Source organism: Micropterus dolomieu, linkage group LG09 (genome assembly GCF_021292245.1).
Source record: "Micropterus dolomieu isolate WLL.071019.BEF.003 ecotype Adirondacks linkage group LG09, ASM2129224v1, whole genome shotgun sequence".
Taxonomy (NCBI): Eukaryota; Metazoa; Chordata; class Actinopteri; order Centrarchiformes; family Centrarchidae; genus Micropterus; species Micropterus dolomieu.
The window spans coordinates 24,733,785-24,754,925 of NC_060158.1; the positions used below are offsets into that span (position 1 = coordinate 24,733,785).

Below are 21,141 nucleotides of genomic sequence, written 5' to 3' on the forward strand. Positions count from 1 at the left end.
ACCCCCCCCCCCCCCCCCCCCCCCCCCCCCGATTCACCTTACCAGCACTAACATAAACTCACCAACTATCACATTGTATCTTTTTTCTTTAATATGTCCAACAATTTAAATGTAAAAACAACAATTTGTGGTTTTATGGGGAGTAAGGTCATGGAACTATTTCTTGGCCAGGTGCAGAGAAGAAGCATATTTCCTGTGTCAAAAACTTCTTTACCGTAAGCAACAGTTACTTTTTAAGAAGAAAATACTGACTTACTTTTGAAAAACATTTGTTCATGCCATCTTTCCCATAAAAGGCTATAAAAAACATGATTCATGGGTAAAGATAGAATATAAAGATCTGAATATTAAAGTGGTGTGTCCAAAAACCATGGAGCTACTCAACAACCAAGCTAAATTATAATGCTGTAGTCATATCATACTAATACATGAAGTCTCTCTGGTTTTTGTTCAAAAGCCTGAGGAGAACCTGAAGTTAATTCTCCATATTTGCAAGTAAAACGGGCTAAAGTAAAATAAATTAAGCTTTACTGAACAACAGTAATTAACTTGAATGTAATTCCACTCTGGAATGTATAATTCATAGGTGACTGTTTAGCACCTTAATTTGCTTCTGCAGATTAAACCTTGGATGTAATGTTTTTGGTTTGCTGTCCTGGTGATGGCCTACCACCCTGGCACTTTCTGCAAAATTTAGCACCTTAGCAGCCTCAGTTTGAAAGTGAAAGGTGCACAGAAAAGTAAAAGTGAACAATGCTTTCAGTATGCATGCCTGGAAATAAGAGAGGGGTGCATATCAATTTCTTATCCATTCAAGGATATCACTTACTGTAACTCTATAGGCCGTCATGGGACACTGAGTAGGTGCTGAAGTACTTTTCACCGTAGTCTAAAACTGTGTCCAAAGCTGTGCGAAGTACTTATAGAGAATATCTCATTTGAAACCTCTAAAATTCTGTAAGGATTTTTATCTAGTTGAGAGGTGATCATACACACAATTAACCATACTTAGACAATTCAGAAAGTCAGACAAAAGCTTCATCTTGAGTAATTCCCGGCTGCTTTTTCATTGAGGTCAAGTCTCCAGCAGACAAATGATATGGCAAGAAAAAATATCCCATACAAGTCAGGTTATTATTAAGAAATATGAGGGCCAAGAGAAATTATCACACTAGCTGTATTAATATTTGATCATTGTGAAATCATTTTAATCTCCTTTTGTAATTAAACTTTTGACAGTCATGTAATGGAGGTTTGCCAAAAGAAATGTGGAAAATATCACATAACTATTTAATTAGTTCCCCGGACTCATTAGAGAATTTCTGCATATACATTGCCTATAAATCTGGTGATTCATATGAGAGTGACACGATGGGTCATTTCAAATGGAAATGTTTTTTTATAAATTCTGCTTTACCATCCTTTGTGTCAAACCTGAATTATCAAGCTAAGTACAAATAAATCATTAATGTTCTATCAAAAAAAAGAGTGAAGATAACAGACAGACACATATGCATTAACCAGCTTAATCTCTTTTTCTCCCACTCTGCTCAGTGTTTTGTTGCAGTCCCAGAAGAGACAATCTGTCACAGGGCAACAGGAAAAGAAATGGAGTGTATTCAACAAACACAAAATAGAGCTGTTGGTTTTGCCTCCCCTGTGGAGTTGAGTTCATGGTCAAAACATTTTCTTTCAGTAGGCATCTATAAACTGTAAACCGGAGATTTATCCCACTGTGTATCGAGGAGCTCAGATCATGACATATTCCGCACACCAGTTATGACATTTTACATTTGCAGCCGGTGCCTTCTTCCTGAGTGACTTAAAACATTGAGCGCAACAGTAGAGCAGGCTTCAGTTCCCCAGATCACAAAAATATTCACAAGTCACCAAAAATAAGGAGCGCAAAGATTTTGGAGCCTTAGTGGCCTGAAATATTCATGTGACCATAGAAGGATCATGTAAGTGCAAAGTGGAGGAGGAAGGAAAAGAAATAAAATCAGAGCTGAGGCGGGATAGTAGGGATTTTTCCCCTCATAGGAGGGATATCATCCGTGCAGCTGGACTAAGCAACTCTGTTAACGCAGTACGGAGTCACTCTTCCCTCTTCAGAGCCTTCGGAGACTCATTAGGATCTCCCTCATAACTGCAAAACTCGTCATGGTGCTGCTCCCTGAGCAGTAAGTCTGGAATATTTCTTGGCATCTGGTTGTTCTTCAAGATGTCTGACCCCTGCTTAATCAAGACATTTTCTTTTAAATCGTATGTCTTGTTTTACCTAGCTTACATGTAATTTACTCCCCAGCAGCTCTTCTCTGCACTTGAGTAGGTCAAAATTAAATACATACTAAGGGCTAAATAGCATTTTGTTCAGAGCAATTATGAATTCTTCCCAACCCATTACATAAAAGATGCTCTTATCTATAATGGGACTCAAGGTGTACTGAGAATGTGAGCAGGCAAAGTTAACAGTAGTGGTCATAGCTGGTGGCATTGGGACTAAATGATTATTTTAAGGGTTATTTTATCAGCAAAATGTCAGCAATTTCTGACAAACATTCATTTGAAAACCCCTGACTAATCTGCAATGTATTAGCGTCACGATGAGCATGCAGTATGACATTAGAGGTCCTTTTTCTTAACATCTTTACAATCTTACTGCATTTTTAATAGAGAGTGAAAAAATCAGATGAGTCAAGTCACTGCAGAATCATTCACATATTATTTAAAACAGGATTTGGTGCCTCTGAGTGTAATTTCACAATTAAAATGTATACACTGAAATGCAAGCAAATTTCTTCATCCATAAAAAAACTAGATTTTTCACTACATCTTGACTATAGTAGTTATAGTTTCAATAGGCCAATTTAAACTTGCTCAAAGGTTTGGAAATGAAATCTATGGTTTGTAAATGTTTTTAAATAGTCTTATGAAATTGTTATGAAATTGTCTGAAATGTACTGAATTGTTGTGATCTGTGCCGCTGTCTTGGCCAGGACTCCCTTGAAAAAGAGATTAGTAATCTCAATGGGATTTTCCTGGTTAAATAAAGGTTTAATAATAATAATAATAATAGTGGTACAGCGAGTATTGCCTGACAAGGCTTTTTTCCAGTGTATTGTTTTTCTTAATTTCAAGGAGGTGTTGGGTAATTACCATTTATCTCATTCTAATGAGTTTTTTTGGTCAAGACATTTTCCACTGCTTGTCAAGACATTTGACAAGAAATTTTCTACAGACATCTTTGGTCCCACACATTTGTGACTTTGGTGATCCCCTGACTTTTCATCAAGCTGCAGCGTCACTTTTAATTTACCCAATGCTTTGGTTTATGACCTGCAAAACTAATGACATTCCCATCATCCTCAGCTGTACTTTGTGCTTAGTGCTTATTAGCAAATGTGAACATTTGAACATTTTGCTCAAAGCAACACCGCTCCTAATTGCAGTCACACCGAGCCGCTGAGGAATCTGTAGACTCTTAGCTTGGTTAAAATGGCAACACTGATCAATCCCATCATGTGTTTGAGCCACCGTCTTTAATGCTATGGTTGTTTTCTATACATTCAAAGAGAGTTTAGTTAGGCTAGAGTTATGCTACACTTACCAACGATGGCATATTAGAGCCAGCGAGGGGAGTAATATTCCAGAGAAAATGTATATTCTCTGAGATTAAAGTTTGAATAGGTAACTTTTATTAAAAAAAAATTGGGGCATATTTGCTATCAATAAACCCTAACAGTAGTACATGAGACAGATGATCTGGGAAAAAAGTCCTTCCTCTGGCTCCTTCTACGGCCCCTAATCCACCTCGCACATGCTCTCACTCCATCAAGCTCAAAATTTTCAGCGTGCGGTTTCAGAAGTTTTGCAAACACAATGAGAAACAGCCCCCAGCAATGTATAGTAGAAAACATGTGTTTCAACACGTCCCAGCTCCACATGGATTATATGCGATACATTGTGCTCGTATCGACAAGTGGCCAAGAGGCATGATGACAAACAGTGGGGAATAACTGTGGTGTACTAGCCTCTCATCCTGCTGTTAGATGTTGTTGTTATTTTTATTATATTTAGCTATGTCTGAAGCTTGGGGCGCTCTGCCCTGAAGCTCCAAGCACTGGAGGGGAGTCTTTGAAAAGACGAGTTGTGGTGAGAGGGACCGGAGTCCTGGCTCCTGCTACCATACAAACTTGATTTAGTGGGAGGGGCTTAGTGGAATAGATGCAGACATAGATGTGAAAAGTTTTGCATTGTATTTTATTTTATATATTATATATTGTATTGTATTATGCTCACTTGTTGCCTGCTGCAGCTTTAGAGTGGTACATTTACAAGAACAAGTTCTTTTCAGTCATTAATAATACAAGACAAGAGTCAGTGTAGACATAGGAGTAGAGGCGGGTCTTTCACACAGTTAGGCAGATATGAGAGACTGCAACAAAGCCACCTGAAAGCATATGTCACATCTTTGTCATTTATAAATGTCTGCAGTTCTTAACCAGTTTTTTAGGTCTGAACAGAAGGCAGTATCTCATCATACTGGCTGGTGAAAGTAGCTTATATGTGATGGCTTTTGTTATTAAAATCTGCATACCCTGCTTTTAATACATACATAGTACAGAGCCTTTAACATTTACTGTTGCAACTACTTCTACTGTGCAGTGGAGGATGATAGATCATGACTGTATTACCTCAAATACGGAAGCTGATAGCGATATTTTATTAATTACCATATAGTGTACACAGTGGTACTACATAGCAACAGTGCTACTACCTTTGCTTTCATAGGGCTTTGCAGGGTTCCTTTACTCTTAAATGGCTATTCCACTTATTTATTTCTGTACATCAAGTAGGGCTGCAACCTACAATTATTTGTTCACAGATATTCAGAGATATCCATCCATCCATCGTCAACCGCTTATCCTGCGTACAGGGTCGCGGGGGGCTGGAGCCAATCCCAGCTGACATCGGGCGAAAGGCGGGGTACACGGGAACCAGTCCATCGCAGATATTCAGAGATATACCAGAGATATTAAGTTTACTGTCATAGAGGAGTAAAGAAACCAGAAGATTCAAATTTGAGATGCTAAATTCAGAGAATTTAGATGATTGTCTTAAAAAAAAGGTATCAAAGAGATTAATTGATTATCAAAATAGTTGATTAATTTAATAGTTGAAAACAAATAAATTAATCAACTAATTGTTGCAGCTCTAACATCAACAAACTGGTTATGAAAAAAAAGATAAATCCTTGTCCTGACTTTCAGTACAAGTCAAGTTCCAAAAATGCCGGATCCTACACTTCCCATGAAGCAACTCAATAGTGTTTCTAATTAGACGCTCCCTAAATGCCCATGTTGTTAAATCTCAACACCCCCAGCTTGTGACGCAGACTGTCTATAAAAATATTCTCAATCTCAAACCCAAGCTGAGGTAACCCTGATGATGTTTTTTTTCTCAGACCAAAGCTTCCTTCAGACAACAGAAAGACAGAAGATATTTTACAGACTGAGTGCCACTCCTCGTGAAGCTTAACTTCAGGTGTTAAATCCGTGGAGGGCTCCTTTTCTGCATGTACAATATGGTATTATGTTTCTCAGCCTGAAAAACACTGGGCCTTTGGTTCGGCTCATTGGGATTGAACTGAAATGCTTGCAAATTCTATTTTTCAACAGTGAATAATAATGCTGCGAGATATCTACTGTGAACCATCATGTCCGTCTTTAAGGAACTAATATAGATCCACGTTCATGTTTAGTAAGCAAACACAATGAACAACCTGTAATAGACTTAAATGAATTTTATACTTGGACAAAATCAGGCGTGTCCATTTACTGTACGATCATGTACTCATCCGCATCGTCTATTAATCCCAAATACAAAAGTGTCAGATAATTTGTGGTAATAAAACAACAGAGGATGTATTAGTAGAGCTGATCCAGAGAGTCTCTGCCAGCCCCCTCGCTGTTGATGCCAAACACCGTCTCGATCTCTTTGTGGAAATGAGTGTACCTCTGAACCTCAAGTGCTTTATTTCATTTGCAATATTGATGTTTTTCCTTGCTGAATTGTGTGATGCTCACTGCCATGAAAAGATGACAAACTGCAATCTAATTGATTTGGCTCAGTTAGGAACAGAGATTGACTGAGCTTCTTTTGCGATCACACGACAAGCGACGTATTTGTTCAACAACATGTTGGAAAATCTTAGAAAATAATATGCATGTGATAATATAATAACCACTCGCTCACCCTTTAATGCTCCCCTAATGCTCGCTTACTTAGTGTGGAAATGAATTTCTCTATTTACCAGAATCGCAGGAGACGCAAGTCAGCGCCGAATGCTTTCAAGAGGCACTCGCACGCTTTCAACCATTTGTCTGCAGTTTTAATTGACACCCGATGAGTAACTGAAATAAAAAATGGAGGTGGTCTGGTTATTATCAGTTATGATGATTCAGTGTATTTTGATAATGCAGCCTGAGATGAGTCCCAGATAATGATGTACATTAAGCTGCACAGTTTTCATTTTCATCCTCAAGTCCCCATCCTCCCCGGCCCCCCACCCTTTCACAGCCTAATGACAGTTTTATGGGAAACTTCATTAGGCAAAGGGACGTAGAACCGATAAACATCAGCTTATGTTAATTGTGGGATAAAGTGGCCTTGCAGTGGTCCTTTCATGTTGAGATAAAAAATAAGGTTTATTGTTGAGGTTGGGGGTGTGACCAGATAGATGATTTAGTGTTACTTTGATTAGTGTTAATACATGTTTCAAATGATTTATTTTTGCAGCTCCATCCTTTTCACTCCTCCCTGTTCATTTGGACATGCATTTAGTGGGGCTTGGTTGTTTTGTTGTTCACCGTGGTCTGCAGATAGCCTAATGAAGAGAAAGCATTACAGGCTGCACTGGTGCTGGGGGTTGCTAAACAAAGACAGTGATGCATCTATAATCTGAGCAGAGAACAATCAATAGGTGTCTTCTGGTCGTAGACCAACACTTTCTTAGAGGCCTTTTTGTTAAGTATCAGATCAGGTCATGTGGTCCACCTCTGTTATAATGGAGGCTTTTCCTTGACCACTGATGCATAAAAAGTTTCTGCAACGGAATTAGATTCTCATTACATGTGTTATTTATTCACTTACCTATTTAGCTGATGCTTTTATCCAAAGTGACTTACAATAAGTGCTTTGAACCATGTGGATACAACCCAAGAATTGCAATAATCCTGCAAGTGCATCAACTTCATCAAATATGCTGAACTGCTTCAAGTGCTACATTTAGGAACGAAAACAGATAGAGAAAGGCTTGTTTGATTTTTTTATGAGGCAAGGTGCAGTCTGAGCAGATGAGCGTTCAGTCTGTCCTGATTTCAGGGGGAGTGTGTTCATCTATTGTGGAGCCAGGACTGCCACACTCAGATTTTGGAGTTTAGTGGAGGGGCTGGGGTGTATGGTATGACCATGTCTGGGATGTAAGATGGGCCTCAGCACTTATTATTTGTTGGGGTTTTTTCAAATGCATTCCACTTTTGTCAGCCTCATTTATCATAGAGGCTCCCCTACCATTATGTGCAGTGGGTCACCCTGCATTAGGCTTGTCATGTACTTCTCTGCGTACTTTCTGTTTACCCGGAGAATTAGTATTTCCAATAGGCAGCGGATCGGGGCTGAATCATCCCTGGCCAACACCAGAATAGATTCCTATTTTGATGTATTTCATGTTGAAACAAGTCAGTAAGTGCATTTCCATCCACCTATTTTTATGCACATTTTCAAAGGCAAATAATGCAACAAAGTGCAGAGGAAACAGACTTAGCGAATAAATCACGACATAAATAAAGCATGTGACTTAATCGTCGCCTCCACTCAAATTAATAGATGAAACAAACAGAAATATCATATTTCCAGCCTGTTTTACATATATGTTATATATATACAGTATGTTTCCATTTGTTTGAGGTTATTTCATTGTGCTGCATTCGTAAGCGCATGATTGTGCTTCAATCAAGAGTGCAGGCTTCTGAGGGTTTGAGCCTAATTGTCCAGTTCCAGTTTAGCACCATCCTCAGTAACTATTACCACCTCAACACCTTCTCTAATATAAGATTTACGATATGGCAACTCTGGCAGGCCTAAAAGCAGCTAAAAAAAACAAACAAGCGCATGTTTTTTGTTGATTAATACAAAATTTGTCTGGTTTGGATTAAGGGCAGCTGCTGTATGTTTTCTCTATCTATAATTGAATCGTACAGGATATGTGATTTATCTGCAATTGCTCCGATGGATCTGCAAACCCTCAATAGTAATGCAAGACTTTGTTTCAGTGGAAAGTTTGGCTTCATCATGCTGCTTTCAGGAAACTTCACAGCAGTCTGATGTTTTCTAATGTATTGTGTGAAAACAGAATATTTTATGACGAGAATTATTATGAATTATGTATGGGGGAATTTTATTAACCTAAATAGGATGTTTGAGGATCGAACTCATTTCATATTCAGCCTTTTTAAGGCTACAGTTTTGAATGTTCTATAAATTTGCTTTGGAACCTATATCCCCCCTGTATATTGCATAGTCAGCAAGTTATAGGTGTCCTATTATAATATTCATAAATACACTTAGCACTTCTGTAGTGAGTTGATGTGACAGCAAGGTCACTGAGACATCTCAATTAATTCCAAGGTTTTTTTTCATGATCAGTAGTGGCTACTTGTTTTTTCTGGTAAATATGCTTTAATTGACTTTTTAGAGTTTATGTCCAATATTTGCGTTGTGCCTCTGACACCTTTATTATCTGTGGAGCAGGAGGTGGGTCTTAGTGTTCAGTCGGGTTATGGCTAAAAAGTGATATCCACACAAACGCACGCACATCCTTCTGTGCCTTGGATTCTTTTGAACCTCTCTGCGTCTGCCTCCATGGACTGCTCATTGAAAATATACATGCTAATGCATTCACAAGCTTCTACTTTATATTTTTCCCCCACTTTCTTATGTCACGCAGGCAGGGGAATCCTGGAAACTTATTAGGGGGGAACCTTTTAAGAACAATTTTGTTCATGAAGTTCATGTAGTTTTGTATATTCACGCTTTTGTTTCCCTGGTCCTTCACTTTTTTTAAATTCCTGCTAATTCAGTTTTATTTTAAACCACATGTAATACATTAAGTGATACGACAGACAACAAGTTAAACTCTGGATACTTGCACGACACCTCCTATTGCCGTCTTATCCTATAAAACCTCCATCTCTTACACAGCTGCTCATGGTTTCATGGATGAGGGCAAATTTGTAAAGCAAAATCCTTTGGCAGGTTGTGAACACTTTCATAATCTCCTTGCGAGCAAGTCTTTAAATGAACAGGTGCCAAGAGAAATGCACGCTGCAACTATCCTAATGATAAGCAAACCACACAGGCCTGAAGTGTACGGAATGCACACACACAGTAGAAGCCCGGAGCAATTCTGGCATCTTTAAGGGGAGTTGAACCCTTAAAGGCCTTAAAAAACAAGCTGGTGCACTTTGAACAACCTTGGGGATCTTTAGGGAACTTTAATGTTCTTACTTACACAAGCATTTGAAATTTGTGTATATGGGTGACAAGAGCATTCCTAAAGATCCCATGATTTTTGCAGTGAAAACGTTCTTTTGTATTTGTCTAGCCATTACCACTGAGTTTGGCGGATTAAGATCACATGAGTTTGACTTCCACAGAGATCCACAGAATAGAGTCTCTGACTGAGTGGATGTATTTATGATGCTTCACAGGCCGGATACTGAAATGAAAGAGGCACCACTCGAGGGGCTCTCTGTCTTAATCCGTGGACATTATCTCTACACTGTAAGCGGGTCTTGGCTCGTTACCTCGCAGTAGAGAGCCAGGCTGGCAGGGTTGCAGGGAGAGAGGCAGAAAGGGAAAGGGAAGGAGGGAGGGCCTTGCCCGGCCGCCGAGAATGTAATCTCCAGATTAGGGGGCGAGACGAATTCCTGCTGCCAGCCTGACCTTGTCAAGGCAATGGAGGAGCCAGAGTGAAATTGAGATTTCAGGACAGGAGCGAATCGAGGCATATTTTTTCTCTTTTGTGCGTTAGCGATTCTCTTTCAAGGGTCACAGCCTTGACACCATGATTCACGCTAAATGTGTGTGGTCACACTGGTAGCACACATGAAATGTGTGTGGGGCAAACTGTTTCTGGCACTGACCATACTGCCTGAAAGCCTTGGTAGTCAGTCAGACTACTGCAGTCTTTATGGGATGAAGCAACAACATGAGAAGTGTCCAAAACAGCATAGTTTCCTAATTTATTGAGATTGGGGAAAGGCAATATTCTCAATTTTGTTCTTATATGTGAAGGCAGTGTGGATTTGGGTATTTAGAAAGCAGTTTATTTATTCCAACATTAAAGAGGTCATTAATGTCCTAAATTAAGAAAAATTGAATACAGATTAATTGTTGTTTGTTGTTAGCTACAGTGCAGTTAAAAGCGCCTGAAAACTGGGTTTTACTTCCTAAGAAACGATGAAGAAGAAGTAGTAGAAATAACACATTTACAAATCTATTACAAATCAAAAGTTTAATTAATAGGCAATGAAACACAATCTTGCTAGCTGCTACAGCCTTAGCTTCTTGGTCGAGTATGACCACTAGCTTATTGTGGCTGTTAGCCAATGTTAGCAAACTTTAGCTTAATATTGCTGAGTCACTTCACTGACTTTATTACTCTTTTCTACTTGTGCTAATGTTTTAGCATTTACCATTATACCAACTACCCCTTTTGGTTCAACAAATGTGAATTTGTATAGCTTTAAATATTTATGATTCAATAAGCATCAATCTACATTAAAGTTAAAGAAAACATTCGGATTCAGATGTCGCAAAACTCTGAATGGGGCATGGAAATACAAAAATATCTAGGAAAAATTATGTTAATATAGGATTCTATTGTTCATTGAGGAAATACAGGTTTTCATGGCCTGACAATGTGTACAGGAAGTTTCATTAATGTCAATAAGCTTCCATCTCGAATGTTCTCACATTAGTTTTGACTATTTCAACTTTCTGAGTGCCCTCAATGTCCTTGATTGGTTTATGTAAGCATGTTCTGGTGGATAGAAACTGGAAAATGAGAATAATGATGTGACATTCCTGTTTGAGCATTTCATTCATTTGACCCGTAATTGCAAAACAACAAAATAATGAGTCTGTCTGCCACAGACAGCAGCACACAGCATCAGCTGCATAAAGGAAGTGGCGGAAAGCTGCCGATAAACTACCATTGTGCTATTTAGACAAGATATTTTTTTATTGCCTCAGACAGTTGCTGGAGCAGAAGAGAAACTCACTGTTTTCCAATTTTCAATTCAATTATTTACGCAAGGAAACACACTGAGAGCGAAGCTTTTCTAAGCAGGTGCATCCTTTCTGTGCTGTGGTGAAATGAAGAGCGCTGAATATGATATTAACATTCATAAAATACAATGAATACAGAAAAATTGTCAGTTTTGCTGGCATTTCATGATAGGAATGCGAGCAGCATCGCTTCGAGATAACAAATGTGACTCAACACATACAATTTTATTTCAAATACAATAAGAGACTATACCATGTTGCTTAATTGACATGCCAAATGTTTCCTCTCATTATTTTAGACCAAAGATATTTATATGAATAGTGCATGAAGGCTGATGCACCTTCTTTCTGTAGCCTATTTACTGCAGCTTCTATGAGAAGCGTACATTGCCCTTAAAGGCACCACAGTTAGATAAATACCTGTAAGTTGAGCCACTAACATAAAAAATTGTGGCATGAAACGCTTTTTATGTACTAGAAGAACCAGTCGGTTTTGCTAAATTGAACCAAGATAAGGGGTTATATGAAAGTGGTTGGGTTTTTATTCACTTCCATGCTACCTTAATGTCATCCACAGCTTTCGCTCACAGCACAAAAAGGTGTCATAAGATCTATAATCCAAAGTCTGTGTCGAGGTAATTCACAGTTTGACACACAGCTGTTGTCAGAATACCCTTGAACGCCCAAAGCCACTTTGAGGTCATGAATAATTAGTGTTTGAATCATTGTGTACACCAGGGAGAATGTACTTCTCATTATATTTGTTAGCTGTGAACCTTTGCTTCACACATATTGTTTACCAAAGTGGCACAACTAAGGGCACCCAGACTGCCTTGTTAGAGAACTGCTGACCCAATGATATTTTCAAATTTTAAACAAAGGGAACACAGGCTCTTACCATTTTGATTGTATTGGTAATCAGTTATGGTAAATGAAACTAGGATAATTCAAAAAGTAAACCTGCCATTATATCGCAGTGTAAAGCAATAGTGTTCATTAATAGATTGGTGTTCTCTGCTTCCCCCCAGTGCATTTGGGTTATCCTCCAGCAAACATTAGGTGAATAAATAAACATGGGTATCCCTTTTCCTGGATCTGTTTTGTTGACATTAATGAATAGTTCAACATTTTGGGAAACATGCTTATTAGGTTTCTAAACATCATTTCAATGAGAAGATTCACGCGACTCTCGTGATATGTTTGGAGCTAGAGCAAGGAGGTGATTAGCTTAGCTTAGCATAAAGACTGGAAGCAATGGAAAACAGCTAGCACAGAAGCACTGGGGGATGAGTAAACTTTTGTTTGTCAAGGAAAAGTTACAGTCCCCCTTCAACTCATAAATAATAAATTTTACATTTACTTTTTTTGCACAGATTATGAGATACAACATTATTATCAGTACATTTTTAGAGGCATCGGTAGATGTATCTTTAAACTGTGAAGAGAGCCACCCTAGCTGTTTCCCTCAGCGTCCCGTGTTCATGCTAAACTAGATTAACTGGCACTTGCTAGGGATTCAGCTTAGATAGAAGCTAGTTGTGTGTCAGTTATTTGTCTAATCTCGAGTCAGGTAAATTGCCTCAGTATCCTTTGTGTCATCAAATGGTGTATAGCTTTGGGAAAAAAGTTATTGTTTAGTATTTATTTTTATTACTATTTATTGTTTGTTATCATAAGAATTAAGCATAAAATAAAGGGTTTATACGGCTGGGGTTTTCCTTTTAAAGAGGCTCAATGAGAATTAGAAGTACTTCTTTGTCACAAAACCCCTTTACTTTAATGTGATATAAGTCCGAATATTAGAATATTTTACATACAGTTTATGATTTAATTTGAGGGTGAAAGGGATTCTCTGTTGTAGCCACACTTTCTGGTGGATGAGAGCAAAGAAACAACAAAAAGATAAAAGAAAATCTTAATAAACAATAGAGCACATTAAAAGAAAACAATGCACTTCCAAAAAATAAATTAATTAATTAAACAGTTTACATTTATTCAGATCATCATATTGAGGAACAATACATTCACTACATGTATAACACAGTGACACATGATCCTGTAGCTGTGGATTCCCCGTCTGTGGTGTCCAGTAACGAGGGATGCACCTGCTGTGCAGACACTGTATCTCACCCCTCAACATGAAATGGTAGACTTAATGACCCAATTGCTTCCCCAACGAGACTCTCCAGCATGCAGCTGAAGTCATGCATAATCCCACAAAATCTACCCAGCTTATGAATTTTAAATGGGGAGGCCTAAATCACAGAGCTGCTTTAAAGTGAATCCATTTCTAATAAGAAAGCAGAGAGCTGGGATGGTGTCCCGTTGTCGGGGATCGTCACCCAGGCGAACGCATGTTATAGATTTTAAATATATGTGTGCAAAGGTTGTAAAATTGACATATTTAATGCAGGAGAAACCCTAAAATAACTCAACCGAGAAGAACCCCAGGGAAACCTTGGTCTTGTTAGTGCTCCCTGATTAAAAGATAATTCTGGTTTATTACAACTTTGGCATTATGTTAGTAGTTTTGTACTCACAAAGTTAATTGCTCTTATCTGAGATTGCCATTGAGTAAAAGTGCTAATGCAAATAATTCAGCTTTGTGAGCCAATATGTCTCAGCTGCTCTGAGACCCAAATGGAATTAATGAATGAATATTGAATGTGAAGATTTTGTTAAGTTGTATTTGACTCTCTGATCTATTTGCTCTGGAGAAGCTGCTTGTCCTATATATCACTGAATATGTATGTGCATCCTGTTCCCCTGATAAGGGCCGTTACTGCTGAAAAATGTTGGTTATTGTTATTGCTGAAGAGCAGCTGAATTTCTTTCTTTCCTCGAGTTTGATTTGAGTCTTGTACCTTAGAGGAACTGCAAATGTGCAGCGCATACAATATAGTGTAGTATTCTTTAGATTTTCTGAGGCTTCAAAATGGTTTGAATTAACAAGAAGTAAAGGATAATTTATTACAACATAGGTCTTATCTTCGTTGTACTTTCCTTCAGGTTGTGGTATGATTAAAAGAAAGTACTATATATATAGTATCATCCAACCATGTCTCTGTCCAAATTTCAGGCCAGGTGAAACACCTCATATCATACAAATGGGGATAACGGCACAGACTATTCAACTGTATCTCCTCAAAGGCAGTCATGGTGTTGCACTCAGTTGTACACATGAACAGGGTTGGACAAGTTACTCAGAAATTGTAAAAAGTTACTAGTCACTTATTACTCTGTAAAAAGTAATAATATTTACTTATTACTTGGTGATAAAAGTAAGTAGTACTATATTACTTTCACTACCACCCTGCCCTCCCCCTAAAACAAAATGGTTTTTCAAAAATATATGGTTTCTTAACGCCGCCGGCTGAAATACAAAAAATAAAGTCTCTCCCAACTTTTGAACTTTTTCTGCAGATGTATTTATAAGAGCAGTATTCAGTATTTTTTTAAAACATAAAATGTTGCGTAACGCCACACTCTCCCTATTCACGAGTCCATGCATCACTGGCAGCAGCAGCCGGAGTTTCTTTCTTTAAGTTCCACGTTGCTGTGCTGCTTTAGCAGATGCTTCAATAAATTAAATAAATAATTGTTTGCGGTTAAAACTTATTGCTGCTCGCACAAAGTTTACAATGGACCACAATGTTATTTGCGTCTTAGACTGTGACACAGAAATGGTGATAGGCTACTTACAGTTGTGGAAATACGCCTCTCTACCTCGTTCTCCATTCTTCCTTTAGTATTTTGGCTGACTTGAACAACATAAGGTCCGGTGCCGCTGACCTGCCGCATAGTCGCTATTTACGTGGAGGTGGATGGTGCGTTCAGTAACGCAGTAACGCAGAGTTACCTGGATCAGTAATAATATTACTGTTCTGGAAATAGTAATCCATTACTAGCTACTGGGAAAAGTAATTATTACAACGTTACGCGTTACTGTAACAACAATGCACATGAAAATCTACAGAAGTAGATATTTGAAGAACGAACAAGAGAACTTGGGAGATGTTCAAATCCAGCATTCTCTCTCACCAGTCACTGCAGTGGCCATAATTGCCAGAATGTGTGTTTCGGAAAGCTAATTAAAATAGTTTGGCACTATCAATTGTAAAGGTGTGGCGGGGCGATCTGACAAGCACTTTGTTTGAAGGGTTAGGGTCACCAAGTAAATTGCTAAGCTTTTGGGAACTTCACTAAAAACAAGTCTGACAGCGCAATAAACATTTCTAAGCAATGAGATGATCACACAGGTTTTTCACACAGCTGGATATGCTGCGCCACTCAGCCTTGCTGACAATTTGTACCAGTGGCCACTGCCACTTGCTGTACGACAAGGAAAAAATTCTCTGTGGTTTTTCCCCATTGAGCACCAATATAAAAGATTTTACATAAAAAATTTGACATAAATTTTTATACACGAAGGCTTTATATTTATAAAGCTTTTCCACAGTCTATTTTGTTTGCATGACATCACCAGTGTAAAGTCTATGGGCCGAGTGGGAATGCGTTGGCAGGGCGAGGGGAAGAAACACTGATGCACATGTGCAGCGGGCGTCATGATGACAGTGTTTCCCACACATTGATTTATTTGTGGCGGCCCACCACATTATCAACACTTACCGCCACATATTGATTGTTCATTTTTTTTTTAAACAATTTAAAATGGGTAAAATCGTATCTCATTTCAGAGCTGTGCGCAGTCCATAAGTCTGCTCAGCACTTCCTTGCGCCTCAGATACCAAAATTAGTACATGATATATAGGATATAATGTAAATTAGCAACTCTTACAAGACTCAAATAGAAGCAAAGGAATGGAAAGGATACAGCTGCTCTTCAGGAGGAAGAAAAAACGCCCATGTTTCAGCAGCAAAAGAGCCCATAGAGTCAACCTAAGATACCTTAAGGAAATCTTCAAAACTGAATATTACATCCATTCATTCCATCTGGGTCTTTGTGAAGCACAGCACATTGGCTTTAAAAGCTTTATCAACCCACTGAATTCCTTTCATTCTTTGCATAGCACAAGTCAGCATTGTTGTTAAATGGAAGATGCGTATTCACATAAAGGACATCAACCATAACAATAGAGAGAGAGACTTCTAGTAATATTTTTCAATGAGTTCCAGGATTCTAAGGCACTGATTCAGTAAAGGTTTGTGTTGTGCCTCTCAAACGGCCAAATTAGAAAATCAAGCTATTCACTATCCATTTGCAGCCAGAAGAGAGGGGTCTCATAGAGCTGGAAGGGGGCACAGACACATTGTGCTTGTGACAGTGATGCATGTTTAAATTTCTTTCTTTTGAACAGTTGGTAATGACTCGGAGGTGGAGGTTGTTATCAGTTCATGTTGCTACATTTTCTCCCTCATGAACTCCGGCACAAACAAGATCTTTTGAAAGTTGTTTAGTTAATTCACACTTGCTGATTCTGTGTTGCCATGTTCAGAGGGTGAGCTCATTTGAAGCTTCAGTTTGGCTGCTTATTACACCTGCTGATTGATTGCCGTGCACTGTTGGGGTTTATTTAGACTTGAAATGTAAAATCTTTCTTTGTGGGCAACTCAGAAAAAAAGTCTGGTTTAAGCTTTTAAAAAAAGCATTTTAGGATTTGCTGTTGAAACACAATTTCAGTCACAATCTCCCAATAAATCACAGCCTGAATGTTTTGAGGACAACGCCTGGTGGAAGGAGGAAACTCCATCTTGGCATGTTGCTAGGCGATGCATTAATATTAATATTGTCTTTTCTCAGAACGTGTGCACTCCCTGCCCCCCTTGGGATAAGCTGAAGCTTAAAGATATCTCCATCTCACTGATACTTCTTTTATCCTCGTTAAAACTCATATCAAAGGTTTAATTACATTCTGCAAATGTAATGCCGCAGAGCTTTGTTGAGAAATCACAATTGCCTTTTTAGTTTCTAGTTTGCAGTGTTGATATGCTGATTTATGACCTAGTCTAATTGAAAAATGCGGTATATGTGGTTGTGACATGTTGGAACAGGTGAACACGTTTGAGGTTGTCATGTTTTCAGGTTAAAACAGGGCTTATTTTGCCTGAAGCTCATAACCATCAAATCTGATTCCGAACCAATCCTCAAAGAAGACTTTCTTAAAACGTGAACTGTAAGGCTAAAGCATCATAACTGCTCCCTTTTACTCTTGTTTTCTCTCCCATTCAAAAACCATTTTGAACACGAGAAATAAATCTGTGGTGGAGTTCGCCCTCTGCCTCACCTCTTCCCCTGCCGGGCTTTTAGCCTGGAGACTTTGTCGTACCCTCCCCATACCTCTCAGCTGCCCTCTCTGCAAAACCATTTTCCTGGCACTGAAACACAGATGTTATCCATCTGATTAAACGTTCAAGGTTACAACTCCAAATGCATCAAAGTCTGCCTCTCCCATAAGAGAAAGCGTGACAGCCAATATTTTTGGTAGCCTGGAGGTGCAAGCTCCAGTGTCCTCCCCATAATTTTATTCAGTACAAGTAAATTAGTATCTCTGCTGAAATTACAAGGGAATATGGTGATCGAGACTCAGTCAGTAGGTGAGATGAATGATGCTGAAGATATATTCTTTCTCTATAAAACAGCATTAGTTAATTGTTTCAGTCATTTATCAATAAGAAAACATTCACTTGTTCCATCTTATAAGATGGGATTCTTTCTTTTACATCATTGTAAATTTGAGTCTTTGGGTTTGGGCTTATTGGTTGGACAACTCTCCAACCAACACTCTGAAGATAGGTTAAGATGGAGATGCTGACCAAAACCAAAACCTGTGCGGACCAGCTGTATCTGGCAACTTGCGCTATTAATAACGCAGACACTACATAAAGCGCTGTATGGATGGAAAAACTGTTGTTTGCCATGAAATGGTTACCTCACCTAGCTCTTGAACCCAAGCTGACTGCTTAAAGTATTTATGCTAAGCTAGGCTAACCACGTCCTGACTCCAACGCCGTACTTAACACCCAGACATAAGAGCGTTATTGATCTAATTATCTTACTCTTGGAAAGAACGCGAATAAGTGTATTTCCAGAAATGTTCTTTCTTCGATAATGAAGATATTCATTAGTTGCTGTTCCACTGCAGTCATTTTACAGTCTTGTATATTTGCTACTTGTTAACGCCGACTGATTACTTTTTTTCTTTTGTTTTTCTAGAGATTGAAAAAATTCAGAAAGATGAGGGGAAGGAAGAGGAGAAGTTCATCGACGTCGTCATCAACAAGAACATGAAACTGGGCCAGAAAGTTTTAATACCAGTCAAGCAGTTTCCTAAAGTAAGTGCTATAGTACCACCACCAGAGGCATCTCCACGAATGTGATGTGCACAGATAGAGAATTTTAGATTTTGTTATTTATAGATAATGAAGCCAACTACAGTCGCTCTGGTTTTGATTTAAATTCCTTACAACAGCCACTTGACACTTTTTGTTGATGCTTTATGTTATTAGATGTAGCATATCTGGAAGGCGGCGTACAGGCAGAGTGTGGGCTGACAGAACTGGGGTAGGGATGTTACCTTATGTCTGAAGAATTGTTAAAGCTTTTGAAATGTTACAACTGTAATTCTCACACTCCTCCCTCATACACACATCTACTCTATCACAGTGACCTTGGTCAATGACGCTTTGATGTCTCAGTATATTAATTTGTCAATGAATATTTATGAATATATGATTCAAAGGAATTATCTCACAGTGGATTTCATTTTCCTGAGTGTGCAACGGATTTCATGTGATACTTGGTAGATACATACACTTTTTCCAAGTTCTAAAAGTCTCTTTTTTTCATGAAGATTTATAGCTTGTAGGGTGAGAGGATATGCAGCACATATAGTAAGTCAGTAGACAGTCAGCTTCACTATGACCTCCACATGAAGCTGCTTTGAGCGATAACACTATTGCCACCTTTGAGAGCACTTCAGCCTCGCCCGCCAAGAGGAGCCTTCAACGGCAGCAGCATTTATTGAAGCCTCGCACTCGGTGCATGACAGGGATTTCCCGCTGGGAGCACGATGGGGAGGCTGGTGTAAAAGTGAGAGGGCCGGTCTTGGACAGGGACATCACTCAAGTTTTCACCTCAGCCCTCCAGGGGGAAGGACAGTGGTAACCTGCAGTATGTGGATCGGGAGGCCAGCAGGGGGGAAACACACCACAGGAGTCAAGCACAGAACCAATAAAGCTCTAGAGGTGCAGTTGGGTTTAGTTTCCTCAAAACATGCTTTTCTGCTCAGTATCACTTGAATTTTAATGACATGCACATGCAAAATGATGCCAACGTCAGTTTAACATGCAGGGTGTAATATCAGCGATATACCAGGTTTTTTATTAGTCTACACCCAGCATTTAATTTAACACTTTATCATAGCTTTGAAGATCCACCATAGAGCCCTATCATCTCTGTGACAGTCTCAGTCAACACTCTTTAATTTAAAATATTTGTCACTGAAAAATCTAAACTTGTGAGCACTTGGAATTTGTTTGGGGCAAGAGGGGAAGACACAATCAGAAGGGAAACAATCACCAATATTAAGCAACTCTGAATTTAGCCTCGTTTCAGAACCAACAGCCATGTTAGTGGCTCTGTGAGGCTGTCCTCAGGCACAGCAAAGCTTTGAGTTATGTCTAACATTAGCATCTAAATGCTCATAATGACAGCACCAGCATGCTGATGTGTAACAGGTTTAATGTTTATCATGTTCACCGTCTTAGTTTAGCGTGTTAGCAGGCAAACATTTGCAAATTAGCACCTAACGCAGAGAACATCTGAGGCTGATGGGGATGTCATTCATTTTGCAGGTATTTGGTCATAAACTGCAGTAACTGACAAATGAAAAAGGTGATTACAATTCATCGTGAGGGAAGCATGAATGTCTGTACAAAATTGCATGTCAGCCTATCCAATAGTTATTGATATTTCAGGCTGGACAAGTGTGGCCGACTAAGTGATGGAAGTTACCATCTATAGAGTCATGCAACTAGCATGGCTAAAACTTGTCTAGACATCTAGGTTAATCTCTAATTGATGCTTGCAATGAATTTGGATGAATTAGGAGTTAATTACATTGTTGGATTGCCAGACTGCTATGAATATTATTCTAACAACAGGGCATTCTTTTTGAAAGAAACCACAGTGTACCAATTGGACCAAAGTCTAACATACCACTACATATATTACATGTTCACATTCAATTAAGTAAATCTCCATGGTACTAGCAGTTAAGATTATATTGCACACAGTACTAGTATCTTGCTAACAAAGGTTTTTTAGACACCAACTTACGTAGCCATTGTTTCAAGGGAGAGAGAGTCATTATTCTTACCAGGTTTTTAGATGAAATTAATTGATGGCGAGCACTGAAGGTTCAGTATGTACATTTACATGTATGTAGTGTCATCTGGAGGCTGATCTGAGTCTCCTAGGTTCACAGCTAAACAGATTTGCTTTGACAGCTTTGATAAGTAGAGCCACTAATACGCTGTTTAGAGCTCCAACAAGCCACTGAAGGAAGACAAATTCAATTTGTTCTATCTGACAGGTAGCAATGGCAAGAGTGATCGGTTTGACTTGAATGGGTTTTCTCTTGAGCTGCAAGCATCACCTTTTGGCTTTTGGCATTGAAGTGGCACAGACATTTTCCAAATAGCCATTTAGGAGCATGTGCGAAGAGGTTAAATCCATCCTCCGCAAACATAGCTTTTTATCAAAATGAAGCGGGCAAGGACGCTGCGCAGCAAGATCCAGGCTGCTGATTCTCTGTGATAAAATGGAGC

General features: G+C 38.9%; 1 protein-coding gene across 1 annotated transcript in view; it reads left to right on the plus strand.

Annotated features, from left to right (window-relative positions):
- Positions 1-21,141, plus strand: part of khdrbs3 (KH domain containing, RNA binding, signal transduction associated 3) — a 108,625-nt gene that overhangs the window by 25,709 nt on the left and 61,775 nt on the right. Inside the window, exon 2 of the mRNA XM_046058091.1 lies at positions 18,527-18,645. Coding sequence (XP_045914047.1) covers positions 18,527-18,645 — 119 coding nt within the window. The remainder of the gene's footprint in view (positions 1-18,526; positions 18,646-21,141) is intronic.